Source organism: Cupressus sempervirens, chromosome 7, assembly GCF_028749045.1.
Source record: "Cupressus sempervirens isolate cs-2001-9-10 chromosome 7, ASM2874904v1, whole genome shotgun sequence".
In the NCBI taxonomy this organism is placed as follows: Eukaryota; Viridiplantae; Streptophyta; class Pinopsida; order Cupressales; family Cupressaceae; genus Cupressus; species Cupressus sempervirens.
Window position 1 is genome coordinate 117,392,994 of NC_143124.1, and position 18,475 is coordinate 117,411,468.

The following is an 18,475-nucleotide window of genomic DNA, read 5'->3' on the forward strand; positions in this document are numbered from 1 at the left end:
ACACAAGATCTAGATGATCACATTTAAGGAATTATGGTCACATGTAGAATTTATCGCATGCAAGAAGAGAATGTTTTTGTGAGATTGTTTGTTGAAAGTGTCATTGGAAATAGTACCGAATGCTTTCAAATTTGGAAGAAGGGTGTATTACTAGATGGAATGGTATAAAGGAAAAATTTATTAAAAGATTTAAGTGGGTGATGAATGAAAGTAATCATCTATGTGTTTTTATTTATACAATGCAAACTGAAATTAAATTCATGTTGAAATGTAAGAAACCTCAAAATTTAAAGGATGCTCAATCAGAAGATATTAAAATAAATGATGATATACTTTTAAGTGGAATGGGATGTAGGAGTAAAGATGTTTGAAGGCATCACAACCTGGAATCTTTTTGAAAATCAAAATCTTAATCCAAAAAGGACCTTTACAAAAAAGACTTACCTTGTATTGTCATGGTCATTGTAAATTCTCTAATAATGATAATTTATAATTCTTAGCTATTTTAGTGGAGCAAGTCCTATTTAGCAATTGAAAACAAGATAGATGAAACGAGGAGGGGCTGAAGTGGCTCCACAAACTCTTTTCTCATTTTTAAAGACTTTATTCTATTTTTTTTCTGTGTAAAAGTATTATTTAATTAATTAATTCATATTTTAAAATTTCTTAAATATATGTTCATGGGCCACTAACTCCACAATTGCATCCTAAAAAAATGGGCAACTATTACTAGTTTAACAGTAGAATGGAAATATACTCTCAACAAGAGAAGTAAAACCAATAATACTCTTACTTTTCTCCAACATTTCTCCACCTTTAAAGAGAATAAGGCACTTGAGCTGCTCTTCACACTAAATAATGTCTTCATTCATATAGTTATAGTTTCCTGAATGAATATATAGAATACTAAAAGAGAAGTAAAAACTTAATGTAAATCACATGCCCTATTTATTAAGAAAATTGATTTTTAAGTTTGAAGTAAATGAAACCCTCGACAATTACACTCTTCTATAAGAACACAAATATATCTTGAATTTTTAAATTAAAAAATCAATTTAGTACATCTTCACCCAAATAAAAATAATTTTATTTTGTTGAGATGAAAACATTACCTTTGGTCTAGATTATAAATAGATTTTAAAGAAAAGAAGATGAAAACATTTTGAATTGAAGACATCATTTTGATCTTGACAATATTCATATATTTTAGAAGAGAAACAAAGTAGTGTAAAATAAAATAGTTATAAGGACTGAAAGGAAGAAGCTATTACTCAGCTAGATCAAAAGCCAATCTAGTAATCACTAGAGGAAAATAAAAATAGTCCTTCAGATCTGAAAATATTACAGTGCTGGCTCTAATTTGTAAAGGTTGTTTTGTATCAATACAACATTTTGAAATAGCCACCCATAGTAGAAAGAGAAAAGCAGGTTTGCAAGCCGTGAATAAGAATTTCATCGTGATCTTATAGAATTATGGCTTCTTGAGCACAATTGAAACAAGAACAATTTATTGTTACAATTTATGAGGCATTTTCTATATTTGTATTAAATGAATAAGCAAGCCCCAAGCTAGTTGGCCAATCACTAGTGCTGGAAAAATCCAAGTTCAAAAGTATTCAGTCTTCCCTCGCTGATTGAACAATGACAGCTATGGCCACTCTAAGACCAACTCATCAGCCAATAAAAAATGCAATGAACTAATCAATGTTGAGCTTAATGTATGTTAAAACCAATAAAATTTTATCAACTTCGATATCACATTTCAATTTTAATAGAAATCTGATAATTTAGAACAAAAGGCTACCTAGATTACAGATATACAAGATAAGGGGTTGGATTCCAGGAATCTTATGAAAAATAAGTACAAAGATCAAGTTGTCCCTCTCTCTATACTCATGCTGCATTCACCTGGATCTGCATACCACTAATGATGCCAAAGTTAGAAATCTCACATACCAATTATTTGTAAATTTCTTGGATAGAATCATTAAAAAGTGAGCATAAGAATACCACAATGGCTTGATCACAATTCATGATTTTCCATAACTAGATATCAATCTCATTGTATAGAATGCCTTATTCCTGCTCTCGTACTGCACCTGAACATGAACAAATTAATTAGGCACAATCTCATTTTGTAGTTAGTAGCACATATTTAATATATTATATATTGAATCTCTTGAAATTTTACCTTCATAATTATTGCATTTTGGTGTCTGTAGAGCTGATATTTAGCTGTAGATGAAGTTTCTGTAACCCACATTATTCTCATTGAAGTTAGCACTGCCTCCTTTCTGAACCATCTTATTCTTTGTTCTTTGGTTGTTGTGGCAGATATATAATGAATTTACCAAATCTTTTACATCAACCCACATTAAAAAATAAATCCAATTCTTATTGGAAGGAAAAGATAATCAAATATAGGAACTTAAATAGTGAATAAAAATGCGAGTGTGTATGTACAAACCTCTAAGCGCCAAACACTAGTGTGTGCGAATTAACCAGGAATGACAGCGTCCCCACCGATAAGATATTTAGAGTTTGCATTGGCAGCTCTTTAACAATGAATTACTTATAAAGGTAAAGATAGAGAGGAAACTATGACACAGAAGATAAATGTTAAATGTCATATTAATCTAATTTTCAGACTACAGACAGTAGAGAAAGTATATTTGTCAACGTTTAATGATTTGTATACCAATTGATATCCAACCAGCAAGACAATACTATTGTGCCCTTCAACATCTTCCAGATGGAAACTTCAAGATATAGGAGAGTAGCAAAAACTAGTTAATATCTATATGTAATAATGACAAAAATTAAATATAGGCAAATATTGTCCTATTGCTCAGAAAGACCTTGGTAATGATGGTGAGAAGAATAAAATACTAAATTACTTTTCAACCAGAGATGGCCAAAGCAAGCGTCATCATGTAAAATTGGAATAATCCTTGACCCAGATCTACATTGAGGTTTTCTTCTTGGCAAGCAATCAAACTATAATGCTTGTCTCTTCCATTGAAAGTTCATTTCTCTAATACCTGTACAGAAATCTCACCATTGGAAAGGGTATGAAAGAAAATCAACATGAGAACAAAGAAACATGACAGTAAATAGGAATAGAAACTTCCTTGATTGGTGGTTGTGTATTGAAAAGCCTTAGCAAACTTGTTAAATAGAATGGAAAACAAATTACTGTGTTACTACATACTATGAAAATGATGGCATGGTAAGATAATTGATAATGAAAAAAATAAAAATGTTTTAATGATGGGAACCATCTATTGCATTCTTGTGACTTTGTAGATGGTGCCATAAATATGATACAAATTTGTTTTCCTCACAAAAATTTCATATCAGATCATTCATCATGTTCTAAGCAAACTGTCTTGAGTGTCTTTTATTTTATTAATTATTGTATACCATGTCATGTTATCTCATTTTATATAAAACTAATAATAATTTATTAATTAGTAAAAATGAAAAAGCTTTGAATGGTTAAAAGATAAAGAAGTGATAAATGAAATATAGATCAATGAGTTTGACCTAAAATAAGTGTATAGGATTTTTGTTTAATTTCATGATTATATAAATATAGACCTTTTTTATATAAATTGATATATTAAGCTAAAAAAATGTAAATTATAAAGATCTTATATTTCAAACATGTTTTATTTCATTTTCAATAGAGTAATTGCAACAATGAATTACTCCAACAATGAATTTATAAATGATAGTTATATGTTGGATTGATCATAAAAGATCTTTTTGATTTATTTTAATAATTACTTAAACAAAGATCTTATAAAATTTTCATATAGAGATTGCTTCCAAACTTAATAATTGTTTTTTATAAAAAAATTAAATATTCTCTTGCTAAAAAGAGATTGAATTAAAATTGGATGTACTAGTAGATACATAAATCTAATTTGAATTCAATCTCGCTCTCTCTCAGTTCCTCTTTTGTGGGGCAATTTAAGACAAATTTTAACTAATTGGTTTCATATTAATGATATTGTGTATAAACTTTTGATATTGTTTTATTATATATTTATTATAATAAATCATGTAACAATTATTTATAGGGTTTGAAATTCTAACATTTTCAATAATATTAATAGTTTATTTTATTGTTTAGTTTAAAATATTCATAATAATTTAAGTTCAATTATTTAATTTATATTGTACTATTTTAATTCATTCTAAAATGTAAAGATATTGATTAAATTTATTTCAGATATTTTAATGAGTTATTTTATTTATTAGATTAATATTTTATATGTTATGTTTGTCTTTTTAATTAATTAGAAAATGATATATAAAGAATGCTAAAAATAATTCTTTTTGAGGAATATATTTATTTTAATAAACTGGTAATTTACATAATATATAATAAAAATGATATTTTTCTTAATGGTGTTTAATTATTTTATTTTTGTAAAATCTGAGAATCTTTATTGCTTTCATTTTAGATTTTATTGAGTAATTTATATCATGATCATAGGAATCTAATCTATTTCATAATAATATTGTCAACTTTCTACCAAATTAAAATAAAATAAAATTGAAGATTCATATAGAATTATATTAAAATAAAATAAAAAAATCTTAAATAAAATAATTAACAAATAAAAATAAAATTTATTTTAATTTGATAAATTAAAAAGTTATATTAGAAAAAATAAAACTTCAATTCAAAAAATAAAATTTTCAATATAAACTATACTTTATACAATCTGATATTCTTTCAAATGAAACTCATATTTCACTCATCAAATGAAAAAAATCAGTAACATATTAACATATTCTTCCTTTTTCCAATTTTATTCTAAACCTAATACTCTCTTTCCAAGTTTTTCTGATATGTTTACCAAAATAAAACTAATCATATGACATGAATGGATTCATCAACATGCCCTAAGAAAGCTATTTCAAATGAGATTGAAATCGAGCCAATATAAACATGGAAAACTAGTTTATTTTTTAACCAATGACTTCAAATATAATAAGACAAATTGATACTTACTTAACAATATTACAAATTGCAAATTTAATTGTTTCAGAGATTCCATAGACTGGCCATAGACACAATTTACTAAAATATTCTAGAATCGGGTCTGTATAAGGCCAATTCAAAGGCAACATTCTTCCATTCAAAATAACTCGAAACTAACGTTTTGTAACCCAAACCGATGTGCAATTTCAAAAACTATAGAGTAACTTTAACTTTGTAACCAATTTTAACTTTGTAACCAATTCCTGATTTGTCGTTATTCAGACAAAATAATAATATTTTCAAAATAAAAATGTTGGATTCACACAATAAAAAAAATATTCTCCAAATCTTGAAATTAATACAAACTATATGCATCAAACCTAATTTTAAAAATGTCGTACAATAGAATTGCTTTGAACAAAACCCAATATCAACTGTCTTTAAAAGTTACTATAAGAAAATTTTAAAAAGATAAAATACACTTCCAAAATAAATATTACAACACAATCTTAACTAGAGGTTCAGTTGAACTTGTCCTTCACTCTAATTGTCACATTTAACTGTGTGAAAAAAGTTATAAAACTACATATTCATTCTCATCGAGACATGCACAGTTTAATTTATTCTTAGTTATTTCATTAGTTAATTTTTTCTAATTGATTTATTATTAGAACTTAGATTATAAAAGATGCCAACCTAAATAATTTTTGAGAATTTTTTTGAATTTTTAAAAGAAAATGAAAAAAACCACTAACAAATATGTAATGAATCATTTTGAAAAGAGAAATAGTATTCAAAAAATATAAAAATAAGATAACTCCAAAACATTATAAGTCTCCCTTAATTTATATAGAATGCTGACAAACTATTGAAAGAAAATGAAGTGAAAACATAAATCTCCACCTATATAGAAAGGACTAATAATTTTTTTTGAATAAAACATTTATATGAGACATACTATATTTTAATAAAAGGATTTACTGGTACCTTTGAAAATGCTGACGGAAAGCCTCTACCATGCTCCCCTCTTCGCCCGTCACTAACCATGCTGCTTCCACTCGTACTTTTACAAGCTCGCCCTTGCTATCACGCGCGGAAATGTAGAAATGATAATTCGATCGCCGCCGTTGGGTGAAGACACCCATCCATACCCATTTTCCTTCCCCCAATTCGGTCAAATAGGAAAAAGGGTAGGAAAATTTGAAATCTATGTAGAGGCGTAAGTCGGGATGATCAGAATCTATAATAAAACATTTCAGAATGGCATCAGCAATGGCCGAACTCTTTGGCGGGCTCAATTTTAAGCGATTTCCGTCAGCTTCTACCACAGCGTAGTCAAGAACAGAGACATTTGGTATATCTTGAAAGAAGTTTTTCAGCAAATCCACATCACACACTGCCCTGCTGCATATCATCACTTCGCTTGGCCACGTCTGTACATTGTTTGCAGAAAGCAGAGCTAACACAAAATTAAAATGATTCATGAGAATGAAAAACTATAAATAATTCTAATTCAACTATTTTTAAATACCTCTAGGTTACTGACGAATGGTTCCACAGCTGATTTGTCGTTTGCTACGACATCTAGCGACTCCAATATCTCAGAGTGCTCTAAGCTGACTATACCCGGTGCATTCCAGCGGGTATGTACTTTCAACTCCTCCAACCTTCTCAATCGTTCCAGACCTTCTATTTTCTCCAATTTGTAGCAGTTTTCCAATTGAAATTCTTGAAGAGAAGTAATTTTTGAAAGATTTGGAAGCGATTCCAATTCTAAGCAGTCGCTTATAGTAAGCTTCTTCAGTGATCTCATGTTTCCTAAACCTTCCATCTTCTTCAATTTGGAGCACGTTTTTAATTCAATTATTTTTAAAGAAGTGATTTCTTGAAGACCTGGAAGTGCCTTCAACTCTGGACAGTGGCTTATCCGGAGCTCCTCCAATGATTTCAAAAATCCTAACTTTTCAATCTCTTCCAATTTGTTGGAGTTACGCAATACAAGTTTTTTGAGAGAAGTATTTTCTGCAAAACTTGGAAGCTCGTCTATATTTTCTATGAAAAGCTCTCGCAATGATCTCAGCTTTTCCAGGCCTTCTATTTTCTTGACCTTGCTGCTACCTTCCAATCTTAAAATTTTTAAAGAAGTGATTCCTTGAAGACTTGGAAGTGCCTTCAACTCTGGACAGTGACTTATCTGGAGCTCCTCCAATGATTTTAAATATCCTAAATTTTTAATCTCTTCCAATTTGTTGCAGTTACCCAATACAAGCTTTTTGAGAGAAGTATACTCTGCAAAACTTGGAAGCTCATCTATATTCTCTATGCTCAGCTCTCGCAATGATCTCAGCTTTTCCAGGCCTTCTATTTTCTCGACCTTGCTGCTACCTTCCAATCTGAATTTTTCTAAAGACACCAATTCTGCAAAACATGGAAGCTCGTCCAGCTCTTCACAGTAGTGTATCTCCAGACTCTTAAGTTCGTTCAAGCCACGGACACCTCTGATGTCCTTCAAAACCTTGCAACACCACACATCTAAGGTCTTCAATTTTTCTGGCAAAGTTTCCAGCTCCCTCAAATCATTATTCTGAGAGAGGTAAAGAGTCTCAAGAGCGGGACAACTATCTCCACCAATTGAAATCTTGGACACTTTTGTATTCGATAGAGATACTCTCTTAAGCATGCTCCATGACCTAAAACTCAATTCACTAATTGAATTGGAGCTTATTGTTAGACTTTGAAGATAGATTGATGATTTTGGTAAACACTTCACTCCTTTATCTATTATAGTTAAATCTCTTAAGAGAGAAAGATGCTCCAGAGAATCAGGTAAAGATTTCAACTCTGGACAGTAACTTATCTGGAGCTCCTCCAATGATTTCAAATATCCTAAATTTTCAATCTCTTCCAATTTGTTGCAGTTACTCAATACAAGCTTTTTGAGAGAAGTATACTCTGCAAAACTTGGAAGCTCATCTATATTTTCTATGCTCAGCTCTCGCAATGATCTCAGCTTTTCCAGGCCTTCTATTTTCTTGGCACCAATTCTGAAAGTTTCTAAATACACCAATTCTGCGAAACATGGAAGCTCGTCCAACATCTTACAGTGATATATCTCCAGCCTCTTAAGTTCGTTCAAGCCACGGACACCTCTGATGTCCTTCAAAACCTCACAATTTCCAACCTCTAAGGTCTTCAATTTTTCTGGCAAAGTTTCCAGCTCCCTCAAATCATTATTCTGAGAGAGGTAAAGGGTCTCAAGAGCGGGACAACTATCTCCACCAATTGAAATCTTGGACACTTTTGTATTCGATAGAGATACGCTCTTAAGCATGCCCCATGACCTAAAACTCAATTCACTAATTGGAGTGAACCTTATTGTTAGACTTTGAAGATGGATTAATGATTTTGGTAAACACTTCACTCCTGTACGTATAATAGTTAAATCTCTTAAGCGAGAAAGATGCTCCAGAGAATCTGGTAAAGATTTCAACTTCTCACACCCTCCGATTTTAAGTGTAGTTAAGGGGGACAAACTCCCGACAGAGGTTGGCAATGTTATTAGGAACTTACTCCCTATCTCTAGGTTGGTTAAATTGGTCAAATGAAATATGTTACCTGGCAGCTCCTTCACTCCGGTCCAATTTAGATGGAGATCTCTTAAGGAAACCGATTCTGAGAGGCGCAACTCTTTCAATTTCTTGCATCCATTAAGATTCAAATACCTGAGCTCTGTCATCTTTTCAAGAACATTAGACTCTGACTCGATGGCGAGTTCTTCACAAAACTCTAAATTGAGATACTCGAGGAGTGTTAGCTTCTTGAAAGAATCTGGCAACGCCTCCAACTTGGTGCACCATCTCAAATTTAGGTGTCGCAATTTTGTCAACTTGCCGAAATTACTCGGCAACGATGACAAATTTGAGCAGTGTCTCAACTCCAAGTGTTCCAAAGATTTGAGATAACAAAATTCTTGTGGGAGGTCGATCAATGCATCACAATAGGTGTAGTTCACATCATTTATTAATATCTTTTGCAATTTCTCGAGGCGTCCAATTGAGCTTGGAAATCCTGCAAAACTTTGGCATCCCCGAATAGCCAACTCTCTTAACTGCAAAAGAGCCTGCTGCCCATTTTCGGTATAGTTAACTTACGATAGTAAAAAATAAAATATATTACAAAAGATCCATTTATAAAATCAGACCTTAGAAGCAAGATACTTACATCTGCATCCGCTGGCCACAAATGCTCTAGGCTCCTACAGTCGGAAAGAGTTAAAATTCTTAATTTTTTCAATGGAAGCCATGGTGGAAGATTTTTATGCTCAAAGTTGGTATACTGAAGCCAGATCAGATCTTTTGACAGCTGACTTTGTTCCTGACTTAAAATTTCTCCATTACCAAAAAATATCTTCAATCCAAGCCAGGGCACGAAGCTACACTCTTCTTGGTTTGTCTTTATTATGATCTTCCCTTGGCGTTCGTAACAGTTGTCACCAACTGCCCTTGCTACTCCTCGGACTCGTATTGGTTCCTGAATTGTCAATTGTAAAAATCAATAATATTTTAGAGCTCAATATGACTGGAGAATCTGATAGACCTATCCATGATAAAAAGAAGGCATTGACTTCACCTGTTGAGGGAGAATCTCAATAATCTGCCGTGGCGACCAAAGGCGGTATGCTGACTCTTCACTTGCGATGACCCTCCCCAAGTCTCTCAAGTGATCGTGCATTCCTATCAGACCATCTTCATCCTCTTCAACAAGACATTTGGTGAGAAGTGTTCTCCAACCGATCAATCCATGAAACTCTGCGTCCCAAGCTGCAATAGCTGCACTGCTTCTTTCTCCAATGAAGAAACAGGCTACATCCAAGAACATCTGCTGTTCTTGTTTCTCAAGTGCATCATAGCTGACTTTGAGCCTTTTTGTGATGTCCTTGTGGGGAATCTGGGAATACATATTCAACGTTTGCAGCCAATACTCCCGATCAGACTTGCCACAAAGCTGTCCCCCTAAGACCTTAAGTGATAGAGGCAGTCGTGCGCAGGCATCTAAGAAATTCTCAACGAGATCCTCAAATCCTTGCTGTGGAATGATTTGATTGAATGCATGCCAGCAAAAAAGCTGTTTGGCATGGATGGCCTTCAGAGGTTTCATTGGATAAATGGCAGACTCGGAGATGCCCCACTGTTGAAGAACATTTTTGTCCCGTGTGGTTACCATAATCAAGCTTTGATCATCGATGTTATTTTCAAAGCTCTCCTTGGATGGCAGCAGAGCATCCAGTTGGTCTATATGATCCACGTCATCCAATACGATAAGCACTGAAACAGACCTTGACAAACGGGTTTTAAGAATCTCTTTGCCTTCGTCTATATTGTCAGGGCATTCATCAGCTTTGACATCAAATTTTTTTAAAAGTGTCTTCTGCTTTTCAAGTAGCAGGCCTTTCCCTGCAGCATCTCGAACATCGGAAAGAAAAGCGGACCAGTGCATGTGAGAGCATCTCCTGTTGAAGATTTCCTTAGCGAGGGTGGTTTTGCCGGAGCCCCCCATGCCCCAGATCCCTATGATTTTTACAGAGCCAGCAGATTGGAGTGAAATCGTGTCATCAAAGTCTTGTACAACTTCATGGAGACCCACAGGATGCTTTGCAACCTCCAATGACACAGTGTTCATCAATTCCTTTACTCGATTCACCACGTATTTGACCACCACCTCCTCGTCACTGAACAACGGGAAACAACAGTTTAGAACATGCATATAGACAAAAATGTTAAAAAAGCGCTTGACAGAGAGATTTTGGAAAGATAAAACACTAATGCACGCTTCCTATTTAATAAAATTATTACTATTATACTTGCTCAATCACATATAATTATTAATTTTATTTTTTAATGAAATTTTTTTTTCTAAAGTTATATTATTTACGTATATATTTAATATACTATATCAATTATTAATCTATAAATTAGATTTCAAATGTAAAATATTAAATAATGAAATATTAAAAATGAGTCTATTTATTATAATTTATTTTAATATGTACAAATTATTTTAAAATAACATTAATATAATAAAGTAAATTTTAAATATAACTCTCATCTTTTAGTTAATCTCTTGTAATTATTCTCTGGTCAGTTTTTATCACGCTCTATTTTTAACTCTAGTTTTGATATTTATTAGTTGTTATTTCCACTTTTAACTAATATTTTTCTTTTTCTATTTATTAAAAAAACAATTACTTGAATTGTGATTTCCTATGGTTTCTATTTATTTAACTTTTGATTTTTAAAATTGAATTAGATTTTAGTTTTTAAATTATTTTAATTTTTTTATTGGTTTAGTTTTTTCTTTCAATATTATTTCTAGATTTCTATAATTTATCTAGTCAATAGAATATTTGTTAGAGATGTTATTTTTTCTAATTATTTTTTTGTATTTCTATTATTAATTTTTTTTAATTGGTAAACAGTCGAAGCCTTTGATTATATTTAATTTAATAAAAATAAAATACAATAGAGTATCTCCGTTCAAACGAGCACTGGTAGGAAAGAATAGAGAAATAAAACCTCTAGTCTTACCTAGGACCAAAGTCCTTTATTATTACATTATAAAAAGAGCATACCCTAGTTATCATACTTCAAAAATTTTATTACTATTATAAGGCAAACGGACTAGAGTCGTTTTCTGAATTTTGTATGTTTATTGGTGCCTATGCCAATCAAATATGATCCTGTATCCAAGAAAACCATTCTAGCCAAAACTATATACTCTTGGTATGTACCACTTCTGAGTTGTTTTGCTTGAAATGCACATTCCTTACTATTCTACTAATCAGTTATGCAACTTAGAGAAAACATTAGTATTGTTAGTTAAGAATAGTTAAAATATGATATTCTAGTAGGATCCTAAAAAGCTTTGATAATCCATGAGGATAAAACCGGGGTCAATCCAAAAAAGCTGATCATTTTCAATTTGATCTTAATATTCTCTTAGTCCAAACATTCTTTAATCAAACCTAGAAACTGCGTTAATTGATTAGAGTCCTACTTAAAACTAGGCTTTAGTATATTAGTCTAAATCTCACTGAACTATTAGTGATTAGTTCTTTCATATGAACAAAAATTGCTACTCTTACTTATACCAATAATCACATCTTAAAATTCTGATCTTTCTTGAATTGCAATTGTGGAAAGCTATGTAAGGTTACTTACCCTTCTAGGATACTTTGAATCATTTAAAACTCCTTAGTTTTATTATCATTTCTTCTATCTCAGCTATAAGCAGGACTTGGAGTGATTATCAAAAGATATGTATTTCATCTTAAGCAAAATTCAAGCTAACTTCACTACACCATTTAGAGGAGGCATAAAATTCATCATAGATAGAGAAAAGACATACCTAATTTATCTAAGACTAACTCAGAATTTGTCAATCAATAATTTTGCAAAAATTAGATAGCTGACTTAACTAGTTACTTTTAGTGTCCTCTTTAAATGTCCTATTCTGATTTTGTTCTTATAGGAGGTTTCTTTGTGAGTAGCTATGTGCAAAGTTCAATTTAAACCTAACCAGAGCGAGTTAGGTGCTTCATATCTACTCAATTTGCTTCCATTTTTAGTTTGTAATATGAAATACTGAAACTACTTCCTCTGTTACTGTTGAAAAGAAAGAACAAAGGATGGCTTGAAATGGCAATTAGAGTATTATTCTAATAGGCATCACCGCTCGAAAAAAGATAAAGTGCAACAGATGATCATAGCAAAATGATAAAGACGAGTCATTCATATATATTAAGATGGTAAGATTTTACATACTGATAACTTGAAAACTAATATAAACAACCATGCTCAAAGACTACCTATTGAAGTAGGGACCAAGATGCAAAAAACAATTCCTATATATACTATCCTAACATGAACTTTAGAAATTATAGATAGTATAAACAAGATTGGCTATATATAACCCTGGACCAAAATAAATGACTAAGAAAAATATTTGATATTTACATATATCTCATACGACCTAAAAACTACAAAAAGGTCTACAAAGCTAAAGGAGGGAACATGGGCCAAAAGAACAAAATCAACATGAGAAGTGAAAAATAGGGGAGGGGAACAAAACAGGGGAACCCCCATCCAAACAACTGGAGAACATACATGGAAGCAACCCAACAACACTAGCGTGAGGATGTCCACCAGACCATGGCACTTATTTCTAGTATACCATTATAATCTCTACAATATCCTTGGGATTCTTTGTCTGGAAATTTGGCAAGAATTAAACGGCACTCTTTTCCCTGCTAGATTTATCCATGTTAGGGGTGCAGAAATTCAATGCCTCCAAATTGTCTAGCTCCACAGCCAGATGGATATATGACTTAAAGATGCCTAGGTAATTTTTAAGCCAATCCTTACTACTGTCATCAATGATCCCCCTCCACCAGAGTAGAAATTGGATGCTAGCTTCCATTTTCGTCCATTCCTTATAAAAGGCCACATTCTCACAGGTGACCAAGGAAGGGCGCCTAATCACAACAACCAAGTCGAAACTACTAGGTGGGTGCACCATATACATTTTAGGCAAAGGAATCATGAGCTTCTCATCAATGCTCTTTATGGATTCTTTTAGACCCACATGCCAAACTGGGTCAAAGATATTGCAACAAAGTCTAATCATTGCCCACTACTTTACCTTGGCTTTGGCCAAAACACCTAGGAATGTCACTGTTGGTCTGCCAGGAGAAATCATAGTTGAAGGTACCCTCTCCAATGGCATGACTCACCACAATCTTGGTCATATCATCTACTTGTTTCAACACTCGGCTCCATCTTAGGTTGCAAGCATTTCCTCAGAATGCCATGGTCCGCACCTCTTAAGTGTGAAAATAATTGATGTTTATATCCATCCTAGGGTTCAAACTAGCTTAGACTGACAGTGAGGGAAAATTCTAGGTATAGATGGGATGAAATTACTCTACCGAAAAAGGATCTAGATAAACCTAGAAAGGTGACATCGACAACCGATGATGCTAGCTCATGATGAAGCTAAATGGAGCCTAGTACTAATTCATAATGGAAGAAATGGGGAAGAAAATTAAGGAGAGCTATAAAAGGATGTCAATAAAACAACACTACCAAGGCATGCTTGGTCTTTCTAAAAACTCGACTAGTATCCATCTAAGTGTTTATTTAATAATTCATGAGACCTACCATCTAAGTAAAGACGATGAGATATTATATGACATTAAGGTAAACCTACTAAATTTTAATATTAAATTATGTTTTTAAAGTTTTCTTTTTTAAGAGCCTTACTGCTAATACTCTGTCTCTCCCTATGATTACTGAGTAGAATGAAATTATATATTTATACATACTGAAACATAAATATGAAGAGTTTTAAAACTCATTAGCCTTAGAAAAGAGATGTTATAAATTCAAGACCTAATAACCAGAATTGACCTACTAGATTAATTAAGTTGACCTAACTAGTTATATTTGGAATTGTATTTGGTTCCTGACTGGGTTGCTTGAGATAAAGTATGAGGAACTATACTTGTATACCTGAGGTTCCTGTAAAAGCTATAGATTGTTAAAAATTAAAAAATCTTCGCCATCAACACCATTATTAGCTAGTTGATCTACCTTCTTGTTACTTTCCACCATTGTTAGCTAGTTCGACATGGCATTGATCATGGATTTGCCTATTCCAGACTCTCGTAGGCAAATGGTGTGGAAAGAGAGTCAATTCTGCGGATCAGATAGTCATATCTTGCTCTTGAAGAAGTGTTAAGAGGTTATATTTTATCATTATGTGATATTGGGGCCCACATGTTATAATTTTAATTTGAGTTGCACTTTTTATTTTATAAAATTACTTTATTATAAAAAAGTGCATTATAATGAGAAATTATAAAGGATGTTTCTAGAAGTTCTAGCAACTTCTTAGAAAAGTGAATAAATAGAGGGTTGGGCCTCTCATTTGGACATGCTTGGATTGGAGAACTCTTCTACTTCTTCATTGTGAAGACATTTGTGGACTTTGGATCTGCAAATTATTCGATCTTTGGGAACGAATCACTCCCTTGGATTGGCAACTTTGAGGGTGTGAAATATCACCTGAATTGTTGCATAATTGGAGTTGGTATTCAGCCATCTCATTGGAGCTTATTGAGAATTCGTTGTTAGGGTTTGTTTTTGGTTGGAATAAGGATTTCGGATTTGCCCTATCATTGGAGAAGCATTTGACAAGAGTTTGAAGATAGAATAAGTGCATTTTCAGAATTGGCAAAGCAGGGTTCGAAACCACATAATTGCTCATATCTCCTCAACCCCTTGGAGTTATTTTTTATGGTTTTACAGGGTTACTACCTAACCCTAGGCGCCCATTTTCCTTGCATTTGGGGGTCCCAAAACCCTAATATTATTTTATTTCAGCAGCCGTACAGGTACGGCCTGGTACGGCCCTGCTAGTTTGGGCAGCAGCAGGAAATTAAGGACAGTTTGGGGGTGCGGTTGGAGGTCTTCATCAACGATCTGCAGCAAAACGTGGTGTTCTTCCATAGTTCTTCAAACCAGGTTCTTGCATTCTGAAATATATGTCAATTTTTGGGTAAATTTGCTGTCATACAATCATTGTAATAATCAGTCCAGAATTGGTAATAAAAATAATTTCAGAATTTATTGCATTGTAATTGAAATATAGTTCAATGGCTTTATATATATTGTAATTCTGTGATTATATTCTGAAAGTATCGAATCTGAAATTACCATATTCTGAATATTGTTACTGTTACACGCCAAGTGTTTGACAAAATTCCTAAGTTCAGTTTGAGGGTTTCTGTGGCCTTTATAGAGAGGGTCATTACATTGATAAGGTTTTTCCAGTTTTTTTCCATTAATCCATCCCAACTCGAAAATGATCCCTCCTCTTTCTGGGATTTTCTAAGATGAGAATTTAAGGTCTCAACTATGCATGCTTTGATTTTTTTAGGAATTTCCTCTAACGACATATCTTGATTATGAAAATTTTTTCTGTTCCTTTCTTCCCATATCTCCCACATAAGGATAGATGGACTGATATTCCAAATTTTACTATATATTGTTCAAAATCTGATTGAAAAGCTCATTGTTGTTGAAGATCAAAGAGAGAGATTGTTGTAAATGAATGTTTTCAATCATTGTTTTGTCATCGATGTCAAACCTGCTATTTGTAGGAATGACATTTGCTTATAAGATCCAAGTGTTATTATTTAGTGGATTGATAAAGAGGATTTGATCAACAAGATGTAACAAGAACACCTAAGGGAAAGGTTGAGTTATGATGTTATAATGAAGTGCAAGGATCAATTAAGATAATGGTTAAGTAATGTATTGATGACATACTCATAGACACAGCAGTTGGTCACAGTTAGAAACATTGGAGGAAAAAGCTGTAACAAGGTTGACTACAAAGCTTAGACTAATATCTTTAGTGGATGTCGAGTAAGTTAGTTGAAGCCGAGTAACTTCTCTGTTGGTGCCGAGCATCGAAAAAAATTTAATTGGTGCCAAGTGATCCTTAGGTGCCAAGCATCAGGAAAAACATAATTGATGCCGAGTAACACAGTACGTGCCGAGCATCAATATTTCAATAGTGCCAAGTTGCTGCATTATTTCAAATGATGAAGATTCGCCAAATCTAAGCCAACTTAGTGGTTACATTGAATTTTGTGAATGAGTTGGAGGATAAGGATGATGAGTTGTTGGCACAGAGTCCTATGTAAATCTTTTTTGGGCGAATTCTAAAGGATTATTCAGCAAATTTCTAAAAGAAATAGAATATGGGTTAGATGCAATGAATCCTACCTAATCCATGTGAATTGAAATTGAAAAAAAGATGAATTGAGTGGGAAAAGGGACTCCAAGACTTCTATTTAAGAAGTCATAGACCAAGAAGCAAAGAGCTGCTAATACTGTTGCTACTGAAGTGCCAAATCTGTGAAGTGGTTGAAAGGGTGTCAAGGAGACATCTAAGAGAAGGAAGAGCACAGAGGCTTTGCTTCTATGAGTGTTCATGAAGAGATGATTGCATTGGTACATTAAGTATGGAGACTCAAGGAGACAAAACTTAAAAGATAAGGTAAGCTGTTAAGAGTTGCAAAGATAGAAGGCCAGGAATGGGTATGAGTTGAGAAGTGATCTGAGATCTGCAAGATGAGTTGTATGTTGTAGTCAAGTCAAGATTTTCTAATACTCTCTAGCATTTGTATTAGATCTAAAAATCCTATGGATTTAGGTTGGTTTAATAGCCATTTGTAAATCCTTTAACAAGGTGGCATTTTAAGTGAATGTTTTAAAGTCCTCTAACCAGGCCCACTTCTAACAAGGTGGTTAAATCCTCTAACAAGGTCACATTTAACAGTGTATTGTAAGTCTTTAACAGGGCAAGCCTTTCGTAGGGCATCACTTCAGAAGGGTGAGAATTGAGTAGCATGTTATTGTTAGTTTTTCCAAAATTGGGTTTCCACGTAAATCATTGTGTTATGTATTGATTTCTTATGCATTATTCTTGCATGTTGATTTACAGTAACTTGCTGATTAGATAAGTTAAAGTTTGGATGAATGAATGGTTGAATGGGTTCACTACAATTAGTGAAAAGTTTGAATAGGACATTTGGACCTTCCCGCCCTCAATTATTCTAAAGAAATTCTAACAATTGGTATCAGAGTCATCTGCTAATTTAGTTTCAAAGTACTAGAAGCAGGAAGATCAAGATGTTCAAGAGAGAAGTTCCCAAGCTCAACAAAGACAACTTTGCTGCATAGCAGAGTCTAATGAAATTGCACCTTGGATCAATATGTGACTATGCACAAACTTCAATTGGAACTAAATGATAAATTGTTTAAATAAAAAATATTACTAATAATAAATGATATAATTTATAAATTGTAACACTTATCAATTATACATATTACAAACATTATTATAAAATATAATTAGAAAATAATGTTGTTTAATTTATTTTTATAAAAGTAAAATAATAGTAATAATTTAACTACTTTTATTAAAAAATCAAAGTTTTTCAAATACAAAGATATAACATATTGAAATTATATTGTTATTGAGAATTAATATTGATTAGACATATTGTGTGAGGTGGAAGATAAAATGATTGAAAAAAAATAAAAAATCTTATCAACTTGTCATAAATGTGGAGAAGATAAAGTTGTAATTAATGCATATATTAATGGTTATAAAATATTTGTATTTTTGTTGAAGAAAATTAATTTTCTCCCCCACCAAAAATAGTATGAACCAATAGAATGAATAAAAAATATGATTTATAAAATAATGAAAAAATAGAAAAAGATATAAACATTTGAGATTTCATACAATCTTATAAATTCTTTGATTTGATTGGTTAGTGTTAATGTGAAATTAGCACTTACATGAATGCATAAGTATTTGCCATGTAGGAACTAATAAGATGAATAT

At 32.4% G+C, this 18,475-nt stretch overlaps 1 protein-coding gene across 2 annotated transcripts; it reads right to left on the minus strand.

Annotated features, from left to right (window-relative positions):
* Window positions 1-1,440: 1,440 nt before the first annotated feature.
* On the minus strand, window positions 1,441-10,793 carry LOC149545788 (uncharacterized). Of its 2 annotated transcripts, none has more exons than XM_089790838.1 (8): window positions 9,626-10,793; window positions 9,218-9,526; window positions 6,528-9,116; window positions 5,984-6,429; window positions 2,468-3,041; window positions 2,192-2,250; window positions 2,011-2,099; window positions 1,441-1,914 (listed from the first exon to the last, which is right to left on the minus strand). In XM_089790838.1, exons 1-5 carry the CDS (start codon window positions 10,757-10,759, stop codon window positions 3,035-3,037), a joined length of 4,485 nt encoding a protein of 1,494 aa, XP_089646964.1. In that variant the 5' UTR covers window positions 10,760-10,793; the 3' UTR covers window positions 1,441-1,914; window positions 2,011-2,099; window positions 2,192-2,250; window positions 2,468-3,034. The 2 variants fall into 2 exon arrangements, with proteins under 2 accessions (XP_089646964.1, XP_089646963.1); XM_089790837.1 differs by having other exon boundaries at window positions 6,528-9,119.
* Window positions 10,794-18,475: the final 7,682 nt, after the last annotated feature.